This window comes from Leucopleurus acutus, assembly GCF_964270905.1.
Source record: "Leucopleurus acutus genome assembly, chromosome: 10".
NCBI classification, from domain to species: Eukaryota; Metazoa; Chordata; class Mammalia; order Artiodactyla; family Delphinidae; genus Leucopleurus; species Leucopleurus acutus.
The window spans coordinates 66,552,997-66,578,304 of record NC_139153.1 but is presented as its reverse complement, the minus strand read 5'-3'; the positions used below and the strand labels follow the sequence as shown (position 1 = coordinate 66,578,304).

The window sequence follows — 25,308 nt, the reverse complement described above, 5'->3', positions numbered from 1 at the left end:
ACAAAGAAAGAATGGGACTTCCCTGGTGGTCCAGCAGTTACGATTCCGCACTTCCAGTGTAGGGGGCACAGGTTTGATCCCTGGTCGGGGAACTAAGATCCCACGTGCTGTCAACATGGCCAAAAAAAATACAAGAAAAAAAGAAAGAAAGAAAGAATGTACTTAATGCCGCTGAAGTGTGCACTTAAAAACGATTAAAATGGTACATTTTTTATTACGTATGTTTTATCACAATAAAAGAAGTTAAGAAAAAGAAATAAGGGAGATGCAAGTAACAGTGAATGTGCAGGACAGTGGTTGTGAAGAGGAGTGTGTGCGTTTGATAGAGAGGAGATGCCCAGGGAAAGCCTGTGTGTTTATAGACGACATTGACATTGTGACCTTCCTGAGGGGGCAACTGACTGAGGGACTAGTGGCAGCTCAGTGGGTGATCCAGAGTCCAAGGGGCCCTCTGACATGTTCACTGAGAGCTGTGAAACCCAGTTTCACCCCTTGGCTGCATCCCTGCCCCCTCCAGCTTGGATCCCTGGCCTTCCTGGAGTGGGATGAGATGAGGAGACAGGACAGTCTCAGAGTCGGGGTGAAGGGAAGTGGGCCCCTTCTTCCTGCAGGAGGTTTGAGGGCTCTGAGTCTCTTCCCTCCCTCCCTCCCTCCCTCCCTCCTACACTGCTGGAAGCAGGGGTGACAGTGAGGATGAGCCTTGGAGAGGGAAGCCTGGGGGGCTACCCTGCCCCATCTGCTCCCCGAGGAGCCCGCGCCCTAGGAGAGGGGGTGGGTGGGTGCAGAGACTGGATTCCCAAATTGGAAGCACATTAGTAAGCTGGGGAGGGCTGGGGAGCCCCCCTTCACCTCCCTCCTAGTGGGTTGTGCAAATTGCTTCCTCCTGTAAAAATCTCAACCCTGCTCCAGGGAGGATGGTACTCCATCTCCAGCCTGGCAGGGTGTGGTCACTTGGCAGGGTCCCCCAGGGGTCCTTGGCCTGCAGGTGGGGGAGGCAGACACCATCCCCATCCCGCCTGCCCTGCTCTCCCATCCCAACCAGAGCACGGCCAGTTCTAGGGTGGGAGCCTCTGGCAGCTGGAGAACAGCTGGCCCGCTGTGGGGGTGGGTGGGGAGGAAGGAGGGAAAAGCAGAGGAGGCGGGGAGGCTCCCTTAGCCCTCATCTACCGCCTGCCCCATCCTCGCGGCCCCCCCCTCCCCCGCCTGGCCAGCCCAGCCCAGGTTTGGGGGCAGGGCATTCGGGATGAAACTGCTGGTTTCACTAATCTTCCCACACTTTGAGTGATGTTCTCACTCAAAGTGAGAGCACTCTGAGGGCTGAAGTCCTGCAAGAGTGGACAGCTGCTGCCCGCTAGACGCAGCACAGTCACCGGGCTCAGTCCGACCTCCCCGAGGGGCTGGTGCCGGGGGAGGGGCGCCGGGTGCAGACACCTGCCTGGACTTGCCTTTTCTGCATCCCCCACCAGGCAGAAGCTCTGGGGGAGCCCAGGTTTCAAGCCCATCCCTCCCCCTACTTGAAAGGCGGTAGAGGGCTGGGTGGTCTGGAGGCTGCGGGGGCCCTGGGGGGTGAGGACCTAGGGCCTCTGCAGCAGCCCCTGCGCTGGCCTCCACCCCTGGAGCTGTCCAGCCAGTTATTCCAGCAGGTCTGGCCCCAGGGTGGGGAGTGGGCAGCAAGGTGCCCCTTATCTCCCTCAGGGCCCTGAGGCCTGCTCACCCAGCCTCCTATCTCCTACCCGGCCACCACCCAGAGGCACCTTCTGACCTCAGAAGGCCCTGGGAGAGGGGAAGCGGGTGTGTGCTGGTCAGATTGAGGGTAAAGTTAGAGCGAGAACACAGGAGGTCCTTGGGCTGTACAATACCAGGGAGATGGGAGGTCGTCCGAGAGGAGGGCTGGGGAGCAGATGGGCCAGGAGTGGGGATGTCCTGCATGTGGCCCTGTTGTGGCTGAAACCAGCCCCCAGCCCCCAGCAGTGGCTCCCCTGGTCACTCCTCCCCCCGAGGTCTGCCCCAGCCTCTGAGTGTTTCTGTCCTTGGCTCCCGTCCGCTCGCTCGCTCTCTTTCTTTTTCTCTCTCACCACCATCTGGTTTTCCCCTCCCTCACTGCCTGACTGTGTCTGAGTTTAGTGATTTACCCCCTTCATCTGTGTGTCTCCATCTCCTCCATCTTGGTCTCTGTCTTTCTGTCTCTGTTGGTCATAATGACTCTCTCCCTCACTCTCTCCCCACTCCCCCCAATGTCTGTGGATCTCACTCTCTCCAGCACTCTACCTGTTCCATATGTCTGTCTCTCTCTGGATCTCTGTCTCTCCCTCTGGGTCTCACTCCAAGATCCCCTCTCTAGGTCTCTTTATTTTGTCTCTCACTCTGTGACTGTCCCGTCTCTTTTGTCTGTTTTCTTGTCTGTCTCCTGCTCTCTTCACCCACCCCCAGACTTGCCCACACCGTGTCCCCCTTCCCCTCCTGTCTATCCCAAGCTCCACCCTCTTTGCCTCTCACTTGGGTCTTTCTACCCCTTCTCCCACCCCTCCTGGTGGTGCAGCCCAGCAACGCAGAGGTTCTAGACACCTGGGACAGTGTCAACGAGCAGCTGGGGGGCTGCCACCCCTGTCAACCCCACTCTGTAAAGGGCAGATAAGACCCAACGCTGGGCTGGGGCTGCCTTCCCCTGGGGCCTGCCCTCTGACCCCAGGCAGCCCCCTCCACCATGCCTGAGTCCCACATTGGCCTCAGTCCAGCCCTGCAGCTGGCTGAGGAACCCATAGCCTCCTCCCTGCCCCCAGCCTGAGTTCCAGTGGTTTGGGGTCTAAGGAGAGGAGGGTGGCCCGCTCTCATCTCTGTCCTCATCCCACAGCAGTAACTCTGGGAAGGCCAGAGCAGCCAGTGCAGACTCCTTGCACTGACCTGCTCCTGAGTGATGCGGTAGGACAGAGACCCCAGTTCAGCCCCCAGCGGGGCTCAGCTGCCCGCCTGCCATTGCCCACGGGTATGCCTCGGTCTGGGGGTACAAATATTCTTATTGGGGTGTCCACTCGCGCACCCATGCAGCGTACTGCACACACGTGCTCCAGTGAGTTGCTGTGTGGGGTGGGGGTCACCTGCGGACCCCTGTGTGGGTGCCTCTCCCCGCAGGGGTGTTCCTGGAAAGTGAGTCTAGCATGTGCCTGTGAGCCAGCGGAAGGGACGGTGGTCCTGCTTCTCTCCTTGACTTGTCCTTGTGGCCGCCCCCTGGGCTCCCCTCCCCCTCACCAGCTGCCAGCAGTCCCAGCCAGGGGCCGCCGCCCCGCCCCCCCAGTCTGTCCCAGCTCCCAAGCACTGCTGTGTTCGCCATATTTGGCCACAGTGCTCCTGCGGGGGGCGGGGCGGGGTTGACATCACCCCGAGAAGGGGGGGCCACTCCCTGGATGAGGGGAGGCGGGCACAGACTTGGGGGAGGCAAGAAAGTTGCTTTGAAAAGTCTGGGGCTGCCAGGGCCCCCCATGCGCCGGGCCCCTGCTGCTCTGAGGGAGGCCTCAGGAAAAGATTTGGGGGGAAATGGATTGAGGACTCTGTTGGGAGGGGTCTTAGCTCATTGTAGTCCCTCTTCTGCCTCCCCTCTAACGCCGCCTGTGGCACTGTCAGACTTGGGGCACTGGGGTGGGGCGGTGGCTTGCCTCCCAGCTAGCTCAGTATAGGCGCCGCTGTGTCCCCCGGCATCCCACCCCTCCCCCCCACTCTTATTACAAGAACTTGCCCTCAAGGGGTTGAGGAGGGGATGGGGATGAGAATACAGCTTGCGGGAGTGAGCAGAGGGGTGTGGCCCCTCTGACCCGTCAGGAGCATGGCTTCCTCTCTCCCTGGCTGCCCTCTGGTGTGGTGGTCTTGGAGGCCTCACAGGAAGGGTTACAGCGGTCTGGGGGTCCTTGAAGTTGCTCCAGCCACCTGTGCTGGGGGGGACCCTGTGGTCTGGACCTCACTGGGCATTCTCAGGTGGTTGCCATGACAACCCATGACAACCCATGCTGGGCCTCCTTTCCCTCTGCAGATGGTGGGGCTTCTTACCTTGGTTAAGAGACTGAAGCTAGATTGCCTGTGTTCAGAACCCAGCTCTAGCACTTACCAGCTGTGTGTCCTTGGGCAAATTGCTTAACCCCTCTGTTCTTTGGTTTCCTCATCTGTAAAGTAGAAGCAATAATAGTATCTACCTCATAGGTGATTGTGAGGATTAAATGAGTCAATGTGTATAAAGTCCCAGACTAGGGCCTGCCGTATGCAGGTGCTGTCATTCGTAGTAGAGTTAAATGTAAACTCTATATCCATCTGACATTCAGGCCCCAGGCCCTCCCCATCCCATGCCACTAGCAACTGCCTTCAAGCCTTCCAAAGCAAAGAGGTGGCCCCCACAGGGAAAATCCCCACCCACTTGACAAGACCTGGAATTCTTGTTTGAGGGGAAAGAAGTCTCTTCCCCAGCTTCTGATGGGGTCTCCCACTCTCCACCCTGCGACCCCTTTCCCTACAGCCCAGAGCAAAGCCATCTGGGGCTCTGGGGCTCCCAGGACCCTGATACACCTTGGACATGTGGTTCTGAGGCTGAAGGGAGCTGGGGGGTGAGCCTTAGAGCTGTGTGTGTTGGGGGACTCTCTGGGTGTGATCTGCTTTAATAACCCAGCCTGGAGTGTGCAGGGAACTCAGAGTTTACAGAGCCCTGGCCCATCCACGATGTGGGCCAGGGCAGGGGCCAGCGTGTGGGTGGTTTATGGGCTGCTGTGGGGCCGGGAGGTGCAGGAACAGGAAGTGGGATGGAGGAGTGGGTGGGGTTGAGCAAGGCTGTCGGCCAGGCACCTTCTCAGCTGCTCCCTTACCAGCCAGTGTCGCTCCCGTCTCATGATTCCTGGGGCAGTTCCTGCCCTGAGTTTAGGTTCCTTGGCAGGGTTCTCATGAGTAATCTTTTGGGGAAGGCAAAACTGTACCCTTCCTGGGTCTGGGACCCTCCTCAGGCCACAGCGGGTCCTTGGCAGGATTGCACTGATGCTGGGGGGGAGAATGAGGGGTGGGGGTCCCTGGTTGGGGATCCAGATGACAAGGAGGAGGAGCTGGCAGAGTGAGAGCCAAGGAGCCCCTCTGAGAGCCGTAGAAGCACTGGGCCCTGCCCCTCGTGGTCCTCCTCTCTGCCCATCATGGTGCCTTTGGCAGCTGCATGGCCTTGTGAGCCTGTTTGCCTCATCTGAATAATGGGCATCACTCCTTGCCCTCCCTGCCTTAGTTTTGAGGATTGAATAAATATGAAAGTACTTTTTCCCCACAAAAGTACTGTGTAGGTATAAGGCATTGTTACTGTTGCTGTTGATCACCACCAGGCATCATGGTTGGCACTTTGCCTGATCTCATTTCATTTTAACCCTCACAATCTCAAAGGAGACCTTTCCTTCGTTTTACAGGACTGAGGCTCAGAGAGGTGAAGTAACTCATCCAATGTCACACAGCACTGACTAAACATAACCTCTGGTTGCCTCCACCCAACCCTGGAGCACCTGCCCCAGGGGTGGAGATTGCTGTGGTCTGGGAGGACACTGCCCTAACCCCTCTGCGTCTGCCCCCCAGGCTCAGGCTGCCCAGTGGGCTCAGGCCCAGAGCCCAGAGCCCAGAGCAACCAGCACAATAGCGTCCAACAGCTGGAATGCCAGCAGCAGCCCCGGGGAGGCCCGGGAGGATGGGCCCGAGGGCCTGGACAAGGGGCTGGACAACGATGCGGAGGGCGTGTGGAGCCCGGACATCGAGCAGAGCTTCCAGGAGGCCCTGGCCATCTACCCACCCTGCGGCCGTCGCAAGATCATCCTGTCGGACGAGGGCAAGATGTACGGTGCGTGTGGGGAGGCACAGGGACCCTGGACTGGACTTGGGGAGGGGTCCAGCCCTCCTCACCCCTCCCTCTGCTCTCTGCCCCCTCACCCAACCGGTTTGGCGAAGTCCCGAGGCCGCCAGCCCTCTGAGGGCGGGCGGGTCTGGGCGTGCAAGCCTGTGTGTCTGGATCCTCCTCATAAACAGGCCAGGTTTGCCCCCTCCACCTGAGCGCAGCCCACACGCCACCCCACCCCCGACTGCCCCTCCTCTCCTCGCCCCGGCCAGCCTGGAGGTTTCGGGGTGACTCAGTGGGCCCGGGAAACTGGGTCAATCCGGTGTGTTCCAGGCTGGGCCCAGGAGAGGGTCCCTCTCCTGGGAGGACGTGGGGGAGCCCGAGGGGTGAGACCTGGGCTGGGATCCCAGCAGAGAACAGTGTTTCCCACTGGCGAGTTCCCTCCAGAGAACAGGAGGCGTGGAGAGGGGGCTGCTTTACACTGCGGGGAGGCCCCCAGTGTGACAGGGCTTGCGTGGGGAAGGGCGCTGGAGAGACAAGGGGACTCCCTCACTCCTCACACCCCCTCCCAAGGCTGCTGCTCTCCTGGCCCCTCTCTTTGCCACCTTGCCCACCTCCTGCCTCCAGAAGGGAGCATCCACCCTGGTCCAGCCCTGAGAGGGCTCTCCCAGGGCTGCATTTTTGGGATAACTCAACCATTTGGGGCCTGACTCCTTGCCAGCTCCCTCCAACCCGCCCCGACAGCCTATGGCTGGGTGAGGCAGGCCCTCAGCCTGTCCCCTCCCAGTGTCCGGCACTGGCTGGGCTGCCCCGTGTCCCCTGCCCCACAACTGTGCCACGCCCACCCCCAGCCCCAGAGCCCCACTCACGGGGCAGGCAGATGTTCCAGGGCACCTTCCATAGGGCGGGGGCCGCCTGCCCCCACTGCTCCCTCCCAGACGGCTGGGGCAGCCCCACAGGGTATTTTTAGACAGGGCGGAGGGAGTGGGGTGGAGAGGGGCAGGCAGGAAGGGAGGAGCTGTGGGGCCAGTTCCGTCATGGAAGAGGAATCTGGAGAATGCGGTCCTTCTGGGGAGGCTATGGGGTTGGGGGGCAGGGGGCCTGAATTTGGGGGTAAGAAGCCTACACGCTGAGGATGCTGACACATGCTTCACTGTGCGTCCCAAGCACTCCCTTTAAAGGGCCAGCCCCCTGGATGCCGGCCAGCCTCTGGACCCCCAGAGGGTCCCTGGTGCTGAGCAGAGCCCCCCACCCCAAGTCTGACGGGCTGCACTCTCTCACAGGGAAGGACAGACACTGGTAACCAGTGACATGGGGGTGACAGGTTCAAGGACACAGTGACATGCTCAGTGACACATCTTGACCCAGGCTGTCAGTGTAGGAGACGTGTTGGAGACCATCTGGTCCTTCCTGCCCGTTTCACCAGAGAAGGGCAGGGACTTGTCCAGGGTCTCCTGGTGGCAAGGACAGCTAGGACAGGAACCCAGGCCAGAGTTCTTACAGACACACACAGGTATGCATGCCCAGACGTCTCTCTCTCTCTCTCTCTCTCTCTCTCTCTTTCTCGCTCTCTCTCTCTCTCTCTCTCTCTCTCTCTCTCTCTCTCTCTCTCTCTCTCACACACACATACACACACACACACACACACACACACACACACACACACACACACACACACACACGAGCCCTTACCCTCGGAGGTTTGGAGCTGGTGACAGCACGGAGAGGAAGGAAGCACTGCGGGGGGCTGGGAGTGAGGGGCCCAGCTGTCCTGCAGCCCTTCGGCCACACCTGCCCCTGTCTGTCTCGCAAGGAAACCTGTCAAGCCGCCTGACATTGTTCCACCTCCTGCTCTGCTGCTCCTCCCCCAACAGCAGCCCCCCAGGTCCTGGAGGCGGTGGGGGGAGCTCTGGGACTTCCCCACCATCCTTCACCCACCCAGCTTGTGCCCCTTAGGTGGGGTGGAGCGAAGAGAGTGGGGAGAGAAAACCAGAGCAGCGTGTGTGGGAGGGGCCTGGTGTATTTCCAGCTGGTGGGGGGTCTCCAGCCGCCAGGGGTCCCCTTTGACCACTCCCCATTTTTCCTCTCACCCCAATCTAGGCCGAAATGAGTTGATCGCACGGTATATTAAATTGAGGACGGGAAAGACTCGGACAAGAAAACAGGTAAAAGATAATTTATGCTGCGGCCCCTCTGCCCGCACACACTCTCTCCCCTGCCTCTGTCAGTCCCTCCCAGGCCGAGCTGTCCCATTGCCCTGCCTGCCTCCTCAGAGCTGCCCCCTTGCCCAGCCCACTCCCCTAGCTCCCTGACCGGGGCTTGAACCCATGCCACCTGCATTGGGAGCGAGGAGTCTTCACCACTGCACCGCCAGGGAAGTCCCCACTGTCCTTTCTGACCCCCGTCCCAGACCTGTGATCCAGCGACCACAGATACGCCCCAGTGGGCAACTGTGGCAGCTGCATGTCACTGCCCTGAGTGGCTCGCTGACCAGTCAGGGAGACAGGCAGTTGGACAGGTGAGGGCAGAGCAGGGCAGCATGGCTGAGATCGGAGCATGTACTGTCAGACAAGCATTGAACCCGGACCAGGGAGAGGAAGGGAGGGGGGAGGGCTAGGAAGGTTTCCTGGAGGAGATGACACTCAAGATGTATTTTTAAGAAGGAAGAGGATTTAGCCAGGCAGGAAAAAGGGAGAGGATTCTTCCAGGCTGAGGAAGTTGGCTATACAAATAGTAATTGTAAGCCCATTCAGAGCTGACTTTGTATTAATTTATTTAGTCCTCATAGCAACCTTATGAAGTAGGTACAGTAATTATCTCCACTTCACAGGTGAGGAAACCAAGGCACAGGGAAGTTAAGTAACTTCCTAAGGTCACTCTGCGGGTAGGTGGTGGATCCAGGATTCAGCCCACTGGGCAGGAAAGAGCCTTCCGTTAGCAGTGTGGTGTGTGGAGGGAGGGGTGGGAAAAGCCGAGGGCTGTGAGAGATTGAGCTGGAGGCCAGAGGGACAGGTTTTCCTGGGGGCAACTGGGGGCCTTGGAAGGGAATAGATCAGGGTGTGGCGCGTGGCAGTTGTCAAGGCATCTTGTCTCCGGAACACCCAAGGCAGTGGATAGAGAGGACCAGGCCAAGGCAGGGACCTAGGTCAGCAGCGGTGGCCTGGGCAGCGGCAATGGTGAGGGTAGTGGTGGTAGGGACGGAAGAAACTGGTGATTTGGGAGATGATTGGGTGGCGGGAGAGAGGCAGGCTCTAAGCAGGGACCTGGAGAACCGAGGCCAGCTCTGGCCCTCAGCCCCCCAAACCTCCCTCTTTGGTTGGGGTTTGAGCCTTGCACCCACCCCTGAGATCCTCACTGTCTCAAAGGAAGGTTCTGGGTCCACGCACCCAGTGCGGGAGTAGAAATGCTCCCTCGTTGTTCAGGCCTTTATTAACCACTCTCCCTGGGCCAGTTCATGTACAGCATTTATTCACTTAGCAAATCATTGAGCTACTGCTATGTTCTCGGTACAAGGGATCCGGCGAGGAACTGGACGGACAAGGGCCCAGTTCCCTGGAGCCTGGGGCCACAGGAGGAATACTGGCTGATCAGCCCTGGGGTTCAAATACCTTGCTCCTATACCTGCGGGGAGGGGGTGCCTCATCTCCAGCCTCTGTTCCTCAGCCATTCAATAGCTGATACGTAGAACAGAGTGTATTTGTATAAGAATGTGCCGCTGCTGTTGCTATTATTATTACTGTAGTTATAAACAGAAAGCCATCCCAGGCACAGGAGGAGGGCACTGTCCCAGCGTGTCCTGCTTCACCCAAAAGACATGTTCATAGGAACCTGTTTGTCAGAGTTGGAAGGGGCCCAAGGATCTTTAAGCGAGGCCCAGGGAGGGTAGCAGAGCCTCTTAATTCTGGGTCCAGCATCATACCTGCTCCTGGCCAGGTATCCCGAGAAGGCTGGCTGTACGTTAACATTTTACAAATGAGCTGTCGGGAACCTCAGGATTTTTAAAACCTCTGGCCTTTGTCATTTTGCAAGGGTGGCACTCCTCTAACTTTATTCTGTATTAGAACTCTGATGTCTGATATCTCCTTAAAGGGGGTTCCTTCCTATGGTTGTGAGAACAAGGCATGTCTTTATGTGTCGCAAAGAGCAGCCCGCTGACATGCACGGTTTTTTGGTTGTTTTCATTTTACTCTCTGTTGAAAAAAAACGCCATCTTCATTTTTTTTTTACAGCTACGTACAGCAATTAATAGCAAGTACAGTGCCTCCCTATTGAAAACGCAGCTAAATATTACATTAGGATTAAGTCCCATGTGACTTTCAGCTGTCACAGAGTTGACCATTTGGAGATAGTCCTCTGGGCTAAGGGTATATTGGTGGTGGCCAAGTGGGCTGTGGAGTCAGGCCACCTGGGTTCATCTGTGTGACCTTGGATAAGTTGCTTAACCTCTCTGTGCTTTGGTTTCATCATCTGTAAACTGGGAATAGTATTAGTACCGACTTCTTAGCATTGCTGTAAAGGTCAGAGGAGTTGGTACATGTAAAGTGCTGGGAACAATAGTAGCTGTGCTCGGTAAACGTCAGTTATTGTCATGACGTGAAGTGATCGGGAATCTTGCCAGACATAGGTCTGAATCCTAGGCACCATGAGATGGCATGAGAAGCACCCGCCTAGGTTCTAACCAAGTAGCAGGGGGCTGCCTAGCATCGCGTACATAGTAACTTTTAGTCCATGATTAAAAAGAAAAGAAACTGTTTCTTTATGGAGATAAAAACAACTTGCAAAGAAAGCCAACAGCAATTGCTGATAATGAAAGTGTGAAGCAGCTTAGAGGATCCACCTGTTCCCTCGTGCTTGCTTCATGGGGAAAACAGTGACACTTAGGTTCTCTGAGGCTGAGGGCCAGATCCTTGACAATGCCAAGGTCTGTTGTGCAAGCCCAGGGCGCACACATCCAGACCGTGACTAGCTCAGGTCTGCCAGGAGAGGGAGGCTTCAGGGAGGAGGGGCTGGAGAAGAAATGCAGTTAAAAGCACATACTGTGTGCACAGAGATAGTGTACACTGCCATGTATTAGTCCGAGGAGAAGGAATGTGTACTGGGGGAGGAAGCTGCAGGAGTCAGACCAGGCCAGGTTTCATAGGCCGGCAAGCTGGTGGGGTTCTCGGGAGGATTTAGGCAGTGGTACAGGGGAGACCTTTTGTGAAGGATTTTGGGCTTGATGTATAAGCTGGTGGCCAGCAGGAGCATTATGGCCATGGCTAGCCTCTGTGATGCCAATTAGAAAAAAAAGTGTCTCCTCTGAGGACACCAGTGAGAAAAAAGTCACCCCTTTTTGGAAGAATACAAAGATGCTCTTCCTCTGTTGTTTACCAGTCATCTTTTATTGGGTGTTAATTCTCAATTAGGATATGAAAGGATTCAGGGCTGCTGGGCAAAGGTCAGGAATGCAGAGTGTGCCCTTCACACCGGGCCCTCTTCAGTGGTACTTGCGTGGCCACTCGTGTTCGAACTCCTTGTAAGAACAGCAGTAGTTGAAAAGCATGTAAGCTGCCAGCACCGTAGAAAGCCCAGCGAAGCTCCCTTTCTTCACACTGACATACTTATTGTACTACTGGTAGTAACCTCTTTGAAATGCTCCAGCAATGCCTTTAGGGGTGAAATCCTGCGTCAGTATCCAGCTTGGCAGCTCCCCTATTTTGACATCCAGGAGCTTCTCTTCCTTCAGTGGTATGACTGATGCCATTTTGGATTCCTGGGTCTCTCTTCCTCCACTTTAGATGCAGTCGTGCACCAGGGCACATAGCTTGGCCAGCAGAGCTTGGGCTGGATTTTAGCCCTCACTGGGCCAGGTGTGCTTATGCAGTGAACAACCTGTACAACTGTACATGGTGCTCCTGAAAGCCACGGTAGGCCCTTGATCAAGACAGGGCCAAAAGAGGGCAGAATTGGCAGGGCCAAGGTGTGTCTGCCCACAGGGGCCCCACGGTTGCCCCTCTTACATTTGGTCCCAGAGATGAGGGCTGGGATGCTCCTTGCCCGTGGCTACCCTGTGCTATGCCTCCTCACTGTCTGTGTTTTCCTCTCTGGCTGGGCGCGGGGCGGCCCCTAGGTGTCCAGCCACATACAGGTTCTAGCTCGGAAGAAGGTGCGGGAGTACCAGGTTGGCATCAAGGTACGTTGGGCGCCTGACTGGGGCCTCCAGCCCTTCCTCGGCCTCTCACTCACGGCGCCTCTACCACTTTCTCTGCACGGCTCAGGCCTCTGCCTTGGCTGGCTCTCTGGCCGCACTGTGCCTCTTTTCTGGCTGAAACTCTGTTCTTGCCTCTTCTGTTCTTTCTGTTCTTTTTCTCTTTCTCTCTCTCTCTCTCTCTCTCTCTACAGGTCTCTAGCCACTTGCAGGTTCTAGCCAGGCGGAAATCTCGGGAGATTCAGTCCAAGCTGAAGGTATGGGGTCCCCTGCCACTTGGCCTGGCCCTGCCCAGGCCTGATGCTGCTCTCTGACCCCAGCCCGGGACAGGGAAAGGGCTGAGGAGCTATGGGGGGCAGCAGGGGGGTCTCAGGAAGACAAGCAGCAGAAGAAGCCCATTTGCCACTTCAGGCTACACAGGGTCAGAGCCCCTGGAGAGTAAGCAGGAACCCAAGGGGACAGCCAGCCCTACAGCGAGGGAGAGGAAGACCACCTGGGGGCCACTAAGGCCCACCTCTCTTCTTCTCCATTTTCCTTTTCTCCTTCCTCCTAACTGCTGCTTGCTAATTGCATGGGGACTCCAGGTGGGCAGGGAGGAGACACTGGTGGGGACTGGCGGGCATGGCCATTCCTTGTTGGACGCTCAATCCTGGCTGCTCTGTGGCTGAGGATCTCAGAGCCTTGGGTTCATGGCCCTGGCCCAGGTCAAGGCTCCTGTAGGCTGCATCTTCTTCTCCCTGCCCACAAATGCCCAGCAGACTGGGCCTCCCGCCCCAGTCCCCACGCCTATAGTGCAGTACACGTGGACAGACCCAAGGGGCCCCAGCTTGGTCCACCATCTGGATCTCCAGCCCCTCTGCCCTCATCCTACCCTTTCTAGGGAACCCCCAGCTGGCACACACTCCCTCTAGGTGGCAGTGGGGCTGGGGGAGGGTCCACAGCTACCTCTGAGCTTCCCTGCGCTCCTCAGGAACTGAGAGCCAGGTGGGCATTGAGAGGAGGATGATGAAATGACATGTCCCTCCATCCCATCTGGCCCTCCTCTGTGTCTCTTCTAATCCATTCTCCTTCTCTTCCACAGGCCATGAACCTGGTAAGTAGCACTGCCCCTCCCCGGGGGGTGGGGGGCAATGGAGGGGAGAGCACCTAATATAGGATTTTCAAATTATGGATTGTGAAATCAATGTAATAGGCTTGCAAACAGCATTTAAAAAAAAATGCATTATAGGGACTTCCCTGGTGGTCCAGTGGTAAAGAATCTGCCTTACAGTGCAGGGGACGTGGGTTCGATCCATGGTCAGGGAACTAAGATCCCACATGCTGCGGGGCAACTAAGCCCACGTGCAACAACTACTGAGCTCGCACGCCTCAACTAGAGAGCCCGTGTGCCGCAAATTACAGAGCCCGCGCACTCTGGAGCCCGCACATCACAACTACAGAGCGCAGACGCTCTGGAGCCCATGCACCACAACTAAAGAAGAGAAAACTCGCGCGCCACAACTAGAGGGAAGCCTGTGTGCCACAACTAAAGACCTGACGTGGCCAAAAATAAACAAAAATAAATAAATAATAAATCTTTGAAAAAATGGATTATAGTGGTTCTCAAACTTTCGCATGCATCAGAATCACCTGGAGGGCTTATGAAGTCGGATTTCTCAGCCTCTCCCTCAGAGTTTCAGATTCAGTAGGTCTGGGCTAGGGCCTGAGAATTTGATTTCTAACAAGCTTCCAGGTGATGCTGGTGCTGCTGGTCCGTGGACCATACTTTGAGAACCACTGATGAAATAGAAAATAGTGCGTGACACACAAAATAAGCAAAATAAGGAGAACTGTTTTGGCTTATACTGGGTTATGGAGTAAAATAATTTCTTATTGTGGATTGTGATCAGAGGGGTGATGTACACTTAGGAGACAGGGCCTGGGGGGAGGCCCCTGAGGCAAGCCCCTGTCTTGTCTCTGGCCTGGCCTGGGCCTCACAAGGCTTCTCCACTCCTCAGGACCAGGTCTCCAAAGACAAAGCCCTCCAGAGCATGGCGTCCATGTCCTCTGCCCAGATTGTCTCAGCCAGCGTCCTACAGAACAAGTTCAGCCCACCCTCCCCTCTGCCCCAGGCCGTCTTCTCCACTTCCTCTCGGGTACAGGGGTCCTGGGAAGTGGGACTGGGGTGAAGGAGTGCCTTTAGGGTGGGCCGGGGTTGGGGTCCTGGATACTGAGGGACCCTGGGCTTCTTCCCATCTCTGCAGTTCTGGAGCAGCCCCCCTCTCCTGGGACAGCAGCCTGGACCCTCTCAGGAGTGAGTATGGTGGCATTTCCTTCCCACACCCTCTTCTTTCCCCTGGCAGCCACTCTGGACTTCCCCTCCCATCTGGGTTCCAGCAGCAGCTGAGCAAAGTCTTCGTTCAAAAATAGAGGGTTGGAGAGTGCCAGTTAAGAGCTAATGCATCTGTCTGTTCATTCATGTGTTTGTTCATTCATCAACCACTTGTCATCCATCTTACAATTATTTTTCACTCAGTTAATCTCTGAGTCAGTCTTTCATTCAACAAGTCAGGTAGTCAAGTATTCTCAGCTCCTTCAACTCTAAGATGACTTTCTTCCTAAGACATGCCCTCAGTTTAATGAACAGCTCTGCAGGGTGGGTTTGAAATGCTGCATTAAATGTGCACATCAGTTGTGAGATGCAGGCAGACTTCATAAAGTTAAAACGTGAAGAAAACAAAAAGCTTACGAGTTAGCTGGTCAGCATGTATTTCTGGGCCTCCACAGGAAGGCCTGGTGGCTTCCTATGTGGGATCCCAGATGAGACCCACGTGACTGGGCCAGGCGGAAAGTGGGGAAGGGGTGACCCTCTAACCAGCCCATGCTCCTGTCTGCAGCATCAAGCCCTTTGCACAGCCAGCCTACCCCGTCCAGCCACCCCTGCCGCCGACGCTCAGCAGTAAGTTCCCTGCACAAGGCAGCCACCACCTCTCCCTCCCTCAGCAGCTGCACCTCTGCTCAGAAGAGCTGGGGCCAGACTTGTATGTGTGTGTGCGCACGCTGTACATGCGCGCGGGCTGGGAGGGAGGAGTGGCTGGCATCTGTAGGGGATTGGGACAGGCCAGGAATAGCCCCCTTACCTTTTACAATGTTGCTTCCACAACTCTGCTACAAGTCACACCACCAAAGGTGTCACATTGATATGTGTATGTATATATAATTCCTTCAAGGGAAATACACCGAAATCTTCAGAGTTTTACTTTCGTTAGGAGTTAGGATTCTGGGTAATTTTTATTTTTACGTTTTTCACTTGTCTATATTTTCTGTTTGGACACACATTAATGGTGACATGAGGGAAAATCCACTGATGTACATTACTAGGGCCACCACACACGGTGCTGCAGGCTGTGCACTGCACAAGGACACCTGGCAGGGGAGTCAAAATCCAGCCTGTGTTCCCGTCCAAAAGGGGCACCATTCTCCAGCTCGCACACAGGCTCTGTGCGGGGGTGGGGAGCGGCTCTATGTGTAGCCGCACACGCGCCCGTGCAGACGAGGGTCCGTCTCGTCCTCCCAGGTTATGAGCCCCTGGCCCCGCTCCCCTCAGCTGCTGCCTCTGTGCCTGTGTGGCAGGACCGCACCATCGCCTCCTCCCGGCTGCGGCTCCTCGAATATTCCGCCTTCATGGAGGTGCAGCGCGACCCTGACACGGTAACGTAGGGGGTGGGGCAGGGTCTGTGCGGTCCAGGGCCACAGCTCAGGGTCACGAGGTTGGGAGGCCATAGGGCAGGTCTGTTCCCTTGCAGCCCCCCCGCTCCCCCTGGGCCTGCACTCTCTCGAGCTCTCCTGACCCTGTACTGGGCCCTCCCCACAGTACAGCAAACACCTGTTTGTGCACATCGGCCAGACGAATCCCGCCTTCTCAGACCCGCCCCTGGAGGCAGTGGATGTGCGTCAGATCTACGACAAGTTTCCCGAGAAGAAGGGTGGCCTGAAGGAGCTCTATGAGAAGGGGCCCCCTAACGCCTTCTTCCTCGTCAAGTTCTGGGTGAGCTGCCCTGATCCCTCTCTGCTCCCAAGGGTCCCCCCAGATGTGCGATGCACCCAGGCCTACCCTACCGACCCCCTCTCCCCGGCCCTGTGGGCACTGTGCGGGCTATGTATGCCCCCAGCCCCAGGGCGGGACGCCTCCCTGGGCCTCGGACAGCACCTTAGGCCGCCCCGCCCCCTCCTCCAGGCCGACCTCAACAGCACCATCCAGGAGGGCCCAGGCGCCTTCTACGGAGTCAGCTCCCAGTACAGCTCGGCCGACAGCATGACCATCAGCGTCTCCACCAAGGTGTGCTCCTTTGGCAAGCAGGTGGTGGAGAAGGTGGAGGTGAGTGGGGGCCCGGGGGGTGGGGGGAGGGAGCTGGGGGCGGGCCAGCCGAGCGACGCCTGACCCCGGCTCCCGCAGACCGAGTACGCCAGGCTGGAGAACGGGCGCTTCGTGTACCGCATCCACCGCTCGCCCATGTGCGAGTACATGATCAACTTCATCCACAAGCTCAAGCACCTGCCCGAAAAGTACATGATGAACAGCGTCCTGGAGAACTTCACCATCCTGCAGGTGTGGAGGCGGCGGGGGGAGAGGGCGGCGTGGGGGTCATGGGAGCACCCCAGGCACAGGGGCCTCGAAGCAGGGGTGGCCAGACCCATTCCTCAGAGGAGGAGACCGAGCCCCAGAAAGGAGAAGGCTCTGCTCAGCCCGCACGCCCCACGGCCCTGTGCCACCTGACCTCCCGCATCTTCCTACCCGGCCCCCAGGTGGTCACGAGCCGGGACTCCCAGGAGACCTTGCTCGTCATTGCTTTCGTCTTTGAAGTCTCCACCAGCGAGCACGGGGCCCAGCACCACGTCTACAAACTCGTCAAAGACTAGGGTGCCCTCCGCCCCCACCACCACAATCCAGGACGAGCATCTTCTCCACACACCTGCCTGGCACCCCTAGGGGTCCAGGATTGAGGACTCATCCACCTGCCAGGCCTCAGGCCCAGGACCCAGGAGGCCTCCCCATCTACCCTGCACACACACTCCCTGCCACTGTTCTGCGCTTTAACTGAGGGAGAAGAGAGGAGAGCTCAGCGGTGGGGCAGCCTGGCGGTTACGCTGACCACCATACCCAGCTCTGCCCAGCCTCGAAAGACTGGGAGGACACCTCTGAGCCCAGGCACCCATGGCCGCTGGCCCCTCACGGGACTGTGATGGGCGGGTGAGGGCAGAATGGAGACCAAGGGAACCGGAGTGCAGAGGCCCCAGAAGGGGAGTGTTGAGTTGGGGTCAAGTTGAGAAGAAGAAAGAGGAGCCCACACTTTCTGTGCGCCTGCTGTGTGCCAGGCCAAGTGCCTTGTGCCATCCTCAGACCCTGCACGGCAAGCGTGGGGCTCGCTATCTCAGTGGAGGGACCTGTGGGAGGGGTGGGCGGAGTTGGAGTCCTCCCCCGGCGCTGCCTGTCCCTAGAGCCCAGGTTTATGCTACCTCCCTGGAGTGGGGGCTGGCCACGGGGGCAGGAGGGAGGGTCTGCACTGAGGGGCCAGCCGGCTGGATTGGGGGCCTGAACAGACCACCTCCTTCCAGAGCACGGGGGACTCCTGTGCGGCCCTCAGAGCTGCCTGACCCAGGTCCAGTCCCGAGCCACCCAGCAGCCTCCAGATGGGCGAAGGCTTCCAGGGGCAGGCCCAGGCCTGAAGCAGGCTGGAGGGTCAGGTGGGAGGATGAAGCCCCAGCCCCTGGGCAGGCCACTGGCCCAGGGACAAGGGGTAGCGGAAAAGTTTGGCATTTTCTCTTGCCTAAGACTTGCGTCTGGTGGTGAACCCTCGGGGGGCACCTGTCCCTTCTGTTTTCCCCACCTCAGTCTCTCTGGCCTGGAGCAGCAGCTCCCCACACCCCGTTCTGGGATTGAAGGTTAACCCTTCCCCGGCAGCCCCTTCTCAATACCCAGGCTCCTCGGCCCCCAGCCCCGTCCTCCTGCTGCCCGTGGGTATTTATGAGTTTCGTATGAAGTACTGTGCCCCTTCCTCCCCCGCCCGGCCGCCCCTGAGCTTCCTGAAGGTCCTCACAGTTTGCATATCGCTCAGGCCACCTCCAAACCCAACCTAGGTTTTATAATGTATATTATATATTTGTTGTGTATTTTTTAAATCCAGCTGTGATGGGTTATATCATAAATGTGGCGCAAGGCTGGCGCAGGGGCCCTCAAGGCCCAGCTCCTGCTTAAAAAAAAAAAAATTAAAGTTATTTGTTTGTGGGTTAGTCGTGTGACCAGTTGTGTGCCATACCTCTGGGTTTGGGCAGCTTCGGGTGGGCACTCCTCGTGGCTCAGGTCCTGGTGTGTCACCCCACTCCACTCCGTCTCTGCTGGCGGGCCCCAAGCGCTGCCACACTCAAAATAGATAGGATTTGGAAATTCCCTGGTGGTCCAGTGGTTAGGACTGCGCGCTTTCACTGCTGAGGGCCCGGGTTGGATCCCTGGTCGGGGAATTAAGATCCTATAAGCCGAAGAGCACGGCCAAAAAAAAGAAAAAGAAAATAGGATTTAGGGGTCTTGTGAAAGTTTGGCCAACTCCAACCTTTTTCCCACCCCTCCTGCCGTGAGTTGAGCACTGAAGTGAGCCTTATGTTGCCTTGTCTCTTTAAATGAAGTGACTTGCCCCAGGTGACTTCAATACTGAGATGGGCCCCCTGTTAAATCCCCACAGTCCACAGTGGCTACTACTGGTTCTCACCGCCCCATCCTCACTCCACACATGAGGAAAGAGCCTCAAGGAGGTGAGTGCTCCCGAAGTGGATGGCTTCTAGCGGGGGCGGGGGTGTGTGTGTGTGTGTGTGAAGCTGGACTCCAACCTGCCCCTGTCTGCCTGGGAAAACCTCAGTGTCCTCAGTGGACATGGGTTGTTTATCAGAAATTCAAATTTAACTGGGCATCCTGTATTTTCATTTGCTGAATCTGGCAACCCTACTCTAGAATCTCATCTTCTAGATCATTCTGGTCCAACCTCCAATTTTGCAGATGGGGAAACAGAAGAGGTTAAATGCTCTTCTCACTCAGCTGTCAGTGGTAACACCAGGATTTGAACCTGGTCTTCTGACTTTAAGCCCAGGCACTTGGTATACTATTAAATAATCAGGCAGCCTTTTGTCTTGGTCCACTGCACTGGAGGGACCCAAGACTGTTGCTTGCAGGATGGGGAGTGTGCCTGGAGCCCCAACCAAGTGGGAGGGGTTCCTGGAGATGGAAATGGTTTATGAAAGACCCACCATGTGCTATGCCTAGGGCTGGATGCAAAATCCAGTCTCTACTAATAGGTGATTGTATGTGTTGGGTGCTTGAATCATCATCACGTGGGTTGCCCTCACGCTCCTGGAGTAAACAGCCTGCAGGTGATTTCTATTAGAATACTGTAGGTGAAATATGGCTGGCCTCCTCACTGGCCACCCCCCACCCTCATATACGAATGTAACAGATACAGGGGCACAGGGGCGGGTGATAACTACATAGTTTTGAGGTCTCAAAATAGGGAAGGAACCAGGATAAGATGGGTCTTGTGAGCCCAAAGCCCAGGGCTCTCTCCTGGAAGTGGCTCTCCCTGACCAGGGTTCTGTGGAAAGCTGTAAGAAAAGGCCAAGAAAACAGGGGCCCAAAGAAGAGGCCGGTAGTTCTCTTTCCTGCCCCTCTTGTTTCTGATGTCCCTAGGGAAGATGGAGGTGGGCCATCATTTTGCCAATTCCACGGTCAAAGCCTGAGCAGTCCTGGGGTTTCGTGGGGGCTCTTTATTTCCTTCTAGTACAAATGCTGGAGAACTGGGGCTCCCCAGATATCTGAACCCTGAATTCTAACTCAGATGCACACTAAGCTTTAGTCTAAAGCCTAAAATCATCGTAGAGGCTGGGGTTTAAGATAGCTCAACCCTCATTTAGAATCGAATCAGTCTGCCACCACACGTGTTCTCCGTTGTTTGCTTTGCTTCCCCATTCTGCCTCCAGCTTTTTCCTTTCGTCTCTATCATGGTGCCACAGGCCTCTGGAGCGCAGGCACCACGGCTCTAAACAGCTTCTGGGCAGGCCAGCAGAAGGTGGTGTCATATTGGTTTAATATAGACTTAGTTTTTAAGTACTCCTACCCCAATACATAAGGCATAGATTTATAAAGTGGAGTGGGTTTAATTTTTAAATTCAGGTGATGCAAATCAATAATCCAGTAGGACTCAAGTTCCCAAGTATTTCTAAAACATTCCTATAGTTTCCCAAACTATTTTTAAGGATTTCAATCCTTGGCTCTTTTCAAACAAGAGGGTGTGACTGATTCTGAAGGCACCTTGTTCTCCCCACTCATCACCATTAATGAGATAGATGTCCTTGGGATGGCCTCCATTCAATCTGTCCTAAACCCAACCAAGGCAGACAAGCAGGGACTGGTGTGCCCACTCTGGTGCACACGTGTCTGCAGCTATACCTGCCATTTTACAACTGCTGTTTAACCGAACACTAAGTGCCTGGCACTGTGCAAAGCCCGTCATGCTTTTAGTAGGTACCATCATCAGCTGCACTTTCAGATGAGTTTTCTGGAAGTTAAGAGGCCGGCTCAGCAGCCTCCCAAGGCTCCTGAGTGGCAGAGCTGGGATTCACTCGGGTACTGGGGGGGGGGGGGGGCCTCAGCCCACAGACAACCACCTGGCTGGTCTTCTTCCACCCAAGAAATTGTATGCACAGTGTCATGGGAACCTCCCCTGAAACCCTTGCTCCACCGTGACGCTGCTCATTGATAGCACAGCTATTGGTGCAAACAATTGTCTTCCTGGCTTCTAGAAGTGGTTTGCTTTTATCTCACAGGCCCTGTGATCATTATGGCTCTCAGGGTTGGCCACCAAAGGTGCACTGGGGCCCACCTTAACAAGCGAGACCTGCTTGTTTCCCTTCACCTAATCGTCCTCACGTCTTTTATTTTCTCTTGCTGTACTCAGCTTTGTAAAAGACAGGGTATAAAATGTACTCATACTTGGGCTTCCCTGGTGGCGCAGTGGTTGAGTCCGCCTGCCGATGCAAGGGACACGGGTTCGTGCCCCGGTCCGGGAAGATCCCACATGCCACGGAGCGGCTGGGCCCGTGAGCCATGGCAGCTGAGCCTGTGTGTCCGGAGCCTGCACTCCGCAATGGGAGAGGCCACAACAGTGAGAGGCCTGTGTACTGCAAAAAAAAAAAAAAAGGTACCCATTTGTCAATTACTTTTTATATTATATTCCTCTAGTCATCAAATCACAAGTTTTCCTGCCTTATTTGAGCTGTTGCCTTTCTCTGATTACAAAAATCATAGAACTTCAGAAAATCCCCTAAATCACATAAACTCCCAGCTTCGAATGTGGTCAACATTAGTATGTAAGCTTCCAAACACTTTAACTAGGCATAAAGTTTTTTCCTTTCAGTAAAATTGGATCCTAACTAGTTTCACAGCCAGCTTTTCCCCCTCCTTACCCATTGGGAACATTGTTCAACAAGCCTAGGTATTTCATCACTCCTAACTGTGGTTAAGGAGCAAGTTAGGCCTATCACCACCTTGAGAACCAAAATTCTCTGCTCATCACAAGATTAGCTACTTTACCTGCAGTTATAACTTGAAAGCTAAAATGACAAATCTTTTGGTGAATACCTTGTGCTCTTCACTGTTCAAATACAGATAAAGCTTGTTTTGAGAAGGTGCAGCATTTTTTATTTATGCTTTGATTAGCCTTTCAGGTCTAGTTCCTTTATTTACCAAAGTTAAATGAGGCAGATTAAAGTCAAAGGTTAGGGACTTCCCTGGTGGTCCAGTGACTAAGACTCTGCACACTCCCAATGCAGGGGGCCCGGCTTGGATCCCTGGTCAGGCAACTAGATCCCTCATACCACAACTAAGAGTTCACACCACAACTAAAGATCCACCGTACAGCAACTAAGATCCGGCGCAGCCAAATAAAATATTGTAAAAAATAAAGTCAAAGGTTAAATCACAGGTATTTCCCACCACACCAAAGCCACCTTTCCAGTGCTGGGTGCTGGAGGCAAGAACGGCATCAGGAAGTTCCTCAGGCCAGGGAGGGGGCCTAGAAGTTTCCACAGGCAGATTCCACCCATTTACCAAACTCCCCTAGACAACAGGGTCCCTAGATCAGAGTATTATCAGGTCTTCTCATTTTTCTTCCTAAATATCTTACCTAGTAAATCACTACCCCCAAACATAAGGGTACTCAATTTGTGGGTCAAGAAAGCAAATACTAGACCAGTTTCTCAGGGTATGTGGACCACTCTAATCAGAAGCATCTAGGAAGCCAATCCCAGGCTCACCAAACCCCAATCTCCATTTGTAACTACTTGGGGATTCCTGCAGACCAAGACCCCAAATGATTTCAAGGGATCAAAAAGCCCTCCAAACAAAAAGCCCATGTTAAGAACTGCTGGCATACCGGCCATAGGTTAGGCATGCTGCCAAGGAAAGACCAAGTCAGTGTCCTCCATGTGAAGGTTCTAACTACCCCCCTTTCCACTAGTAACAGGCAGCAGCAGTACAGGCTGGGGTAATGGCCCCGATCTGCTCTTCTCAGGGTTATTTGAAAAACTTCAGCCCTGATTAGCAGCCCTATTAGTATCCAGGAGATCTTAATAAGACTCCATGTTTCTGAGGGCAGAAAGAATGCCCTGCCTTGTCTGCAGCAAATGACTACCCATCACTGGCTCATCAGTGCAGTGCTGTGGCATGCCAGGTCAGCTCACAAAGCACCGTCCCCCCTTCCCAAAGCCACAGGAGACGGTGGTAATGGTGGGAGTATGGTTTATTAAGCTGTGCCTTAGTACAGGCGCTGGGGCTTGCCCATGGTGCTCTTAATGTACAAAGCCCGAACGTTCTGCCAATTTTTCTTGAGCAACGACACCAGGAAGTTGACAGCTAAGTGGATGTTGTACACAAGCTCATCATCTGTCATTTTCACGTGGCCAACAGCCACTGCCAGACACAGCACCTGTGGGGAGAAGAAGGTCAGATCAGGTTGGTGGCTAGATTCAAGAAAATGTAGAGTGGGCCCATCCCTATGACCTCCAGTGACCTAATGAGCAGTGCTCTGGCCCCAGACCAAGACCAGAGTTATTTGAAAAGCTTCAATCCTGTTAGGTAACTGTCACAAGTCCTAAGTATCCACAGAAATGCAAACCAGAGCTCCCACTTGGAGAACGTGGGTCAACTTCACCACTGTTCAATCTATGCAACTGGCTAGACCTTCTCACCTTCTTCATCTGGAACTTGATTGTGGACTTCACTTCATCAACTTTGGCCACCATGTTCTCATTGTGGGTCAGCAAGGAAGGGAACTTGCCGGCCTTATTCAGGCCTGGGCCTAGGATTCGTGGGATCTGCTTGATCAGAGACTCTGAAGCCAAAAAGGCATCATACTTCTTGGCTGGTAAAGAGAGGAAGCCGTTAGGACCTGGCCCCTGAAGACACTTCTAAACAGGGCTATGAGACAACCGCAGAAGTGGCCTCTAACCAGCACTCTACCCCTTCCCCAGCTACCGAGTCTTTTTTTTTTTTGCGGTACGCGGGCCTCTCCCGTTGCAGAACACAGGCTCCGGACGCACAGGCTCAGCAGCCATGGCTCACGGGCCTAGCCGCTCCGCGGCATGTGGGATCTTCCCGGACCGGGGCACGAACCCGTGTCCCCTGCATCGGCAGGCGGACTCTCAACCACTGCGCCACCAGGGAAGCCCAGCTTTTTAATCCTCTCCCCATTCCAGTATTATCTCCATCCTCTGGACTTTTACTGGCCCAACATTCACATGAAACCCGGTAGAAGTCCAGGCTGACTCACAACCCATCTTGCAATGAAAATGCTCACGCTAGTTAAGTCTGCCTGGTTTCAAATCCTGCCTTTTTAGTTACACAACTGGGTTACCTGTTTATCTGTAAAATGCTCAAATCACATAGCCTAAAAGTTAAAATGAAATATAGGAGTTTTAAGTAGAAATTTCAATTCAGAATGTACCAACACCTGACCTATCAATGTGACAGTTCTCGCTTGCTTAGAAAAGAACCACTGCCTGGCTTTCTTCCCTTATTAAATCCAATCCTCGAAGCAAAATAGAATTTTCACGTGGCTAAAAAATACCAGTCAAGTTAACCAACCACAGCAGATCCTTTCTGTCCTGACTCTACCCCATCATCACTTTAAAATCCAAGTGGCAGAAATACTCCTGTTCTACCACTCCAGTGAGAACTGCCTCCACCCTACCCCACATACAAAACCACACCATGGTGGGTGGGTGGCTGGGGAAGAACCACACCAGGCACACTCACCCAGCTTCTTGACCAGTTTCTTATTCTTGTTGAGTTTCTTCAGGGCCTCGATGTCCATGTGGGGGATATCCACAGCCTTGGCCTCATCACAATGCTGCTGGTCCCCCAGAACACACACGGAAAACTTGGGACGGGGAGTGGACTTAAGCCTGCATTTTGGGGAACAGTATAGGTCACACCCAGCCCTGGGTCCCAAGGGCAGGTGAAGGGGTCTGGGACCGCTGCAGTACTGAGCCTTACCCAGAGCGTCCGCATTCACCAACAGCTAGTCTGGCTTCTCAAACTAGCCGGCGGGCTCAGCCAAGGCCTCCCCACGCCTCCCCTCTTGTTTTAAGACCCAGGGTGGGGGTCCGTCCAGCCACGCCTGCCCGGAGCAGGGGGTCTGCACTACCCGAGCACTTCAGTGCCACACGTGCCTGGCCGCCTCGGGCTCAACAGGAGCCTGAAGGGAGGAGACAGGCATGGGGACACTGAGGGCTGGGTGGGATTAGAACGGTGCCAACCTGACGGTGCCCGAGAAGCGTTTGTCCTTCTGAGGGTCATAGTTCTTCAGGCTTATCTGAAGCTCCACCGTCTCCAAAAACCTTAAAAAAGCGTAACAAAGTTAACGGACCGTCCGCGGCTTCCCAAAGCAGCCCTCCGCGGAAGTCCGCGCTTACTTCCGGCGCTTGCGCTGGTTCCCGTGCAGGACTTCCCGCACTGCCTCGTAGAGGGTGTCTCGGGAGACTTTGCTGCTGCAAGAAGGAAACAAGACGAGCGCTCAGGACCAGCGAGCAGTGGACCAATCCGTTGGAGTGTCAGAAGGCTCAGGCTCGGGGATGGTCCACGGAATACTCCCCGGGTATTCCGGACGCCAAGTGAGGCAGTCTGGACCAGATGCGAACCCCGGGGAAGAGGGGCCCTACTGGCGGCCGGCCTTGGCACGCGAACTCCAACGCCAGGCCCGTAGGCCGA

General features: G+C 55.4%; 2 protein-coding genes across 4 annotated transcripts; one reads left to right on the top strand and one right to left on the bottom strand.

Moving 5' to 3' along the window:
• Positions 1 to 5,689: 5,689 nt before the first annotated feature.
• On the top strand, positions 5,690 to 17,378 carry TEAD3 (TEA domain transcription factor 3; the record flags this gene model as incomplete). 2 transcript variants are annotated; one of them, XM_082849061.1, is made up of 13 exons in its annotated part: positions 5,690 to 5,834; positions 7,934 to 7,998; positions 11,943 to 12,005; positions 12,215 to 12,277; positions 13,102 to 13,113; positions 14,018 to 14,155; positions 14,264 to 14,313; positions 14,897 to 14,958; positions 15,577 to 15,710; positions 15,874 to 16,047; positions 16,237 to 16,377; positions 16,456 to 16,608; positions 16,806 to 17,378. In XM_082849061.1, 13 exons carry the CDS (start codon positions 5,690 to 5,692, stop codon positions 16,917 to 16,919), a joined length of 1,314 nt encoding a protein of 437 aa, XP_082705187.1. In that variant the 3' UTR covers positions 16,920 to 17,378. The 2 variants fall into 2 exon arrangements, with proteins under 2 accessions (XP_082705187.1, XP_082705188.1); XM_082849062.1 differs by having other exon boundaries at positions 5,751 to 5,839; positions 13,057 to 13,113.
• Positions 17,379 to 22,822: 5,444 nt separating this feature from the next.
• On the bottom strand, positions 22,823 to 24,932 carry RPL10A (ribosomal protein L10a). 2 transcript variants are annotated; one of them, XM_082847393.1, is made up of 4 exons: positions 24,858 to 24,932; positions 24,355 to 24,503; positions 23,289 to 23,461; positions 22,823 to 23,026 (listed from the first exon to the last, which is right to left on the bottom strand). In XM_082847393.1, the coding sequence occupies exons 2-4, from the start codon at positions 24,410 to 24,412 to the stop codon at positions 22,856 to 22,858; spliced, it is 402 nt and encodes a 133-aa protein (XP_082703519.1). In that variant the 5' UTR covers positions 24,413 to 24,503; positions 24,858 to 24,932; the 3' UTR covers positions 22,823 to 22,855. The 2 variants fall into 2 exon arrangements, with proteins under 2 accessions (XP_082703519.1, XP_082703520.1); XM_082847394.1 differs by lacking the exon at positions 24,858 to 24,932 and adding an exon at positions 24,595 to 24,789.
• Between the last annotated feature and the right edge of the window lie 376 nt (positions 24,933 to 25,308).

Bases quoted from the DNA above. Each gene is read 5' to 3' on its own strand.
- RPL10A (XM_082847393.1), bottom strand. From the start codon at position 24,412: ATGGACATCGAGGCCCTGAAGAAACTCAACAAGAATAAGAAACTGGTC. The intron at 23,462-24,354 runs GTGAGTGTGCCT...TCTCTTTACCAG, and splicing joins GAAACTGGTCAAGAAGCTGG to CCAAGAAGTATGATGCCTTT. The intron at 23,027-23,288 runs GTGAGAAGGTCT...TTCTCCCCACAG, and splicing joins TCAAGTTCCAGATGAAGAAG to GTGCTGTGTCTGGCAGTGGC.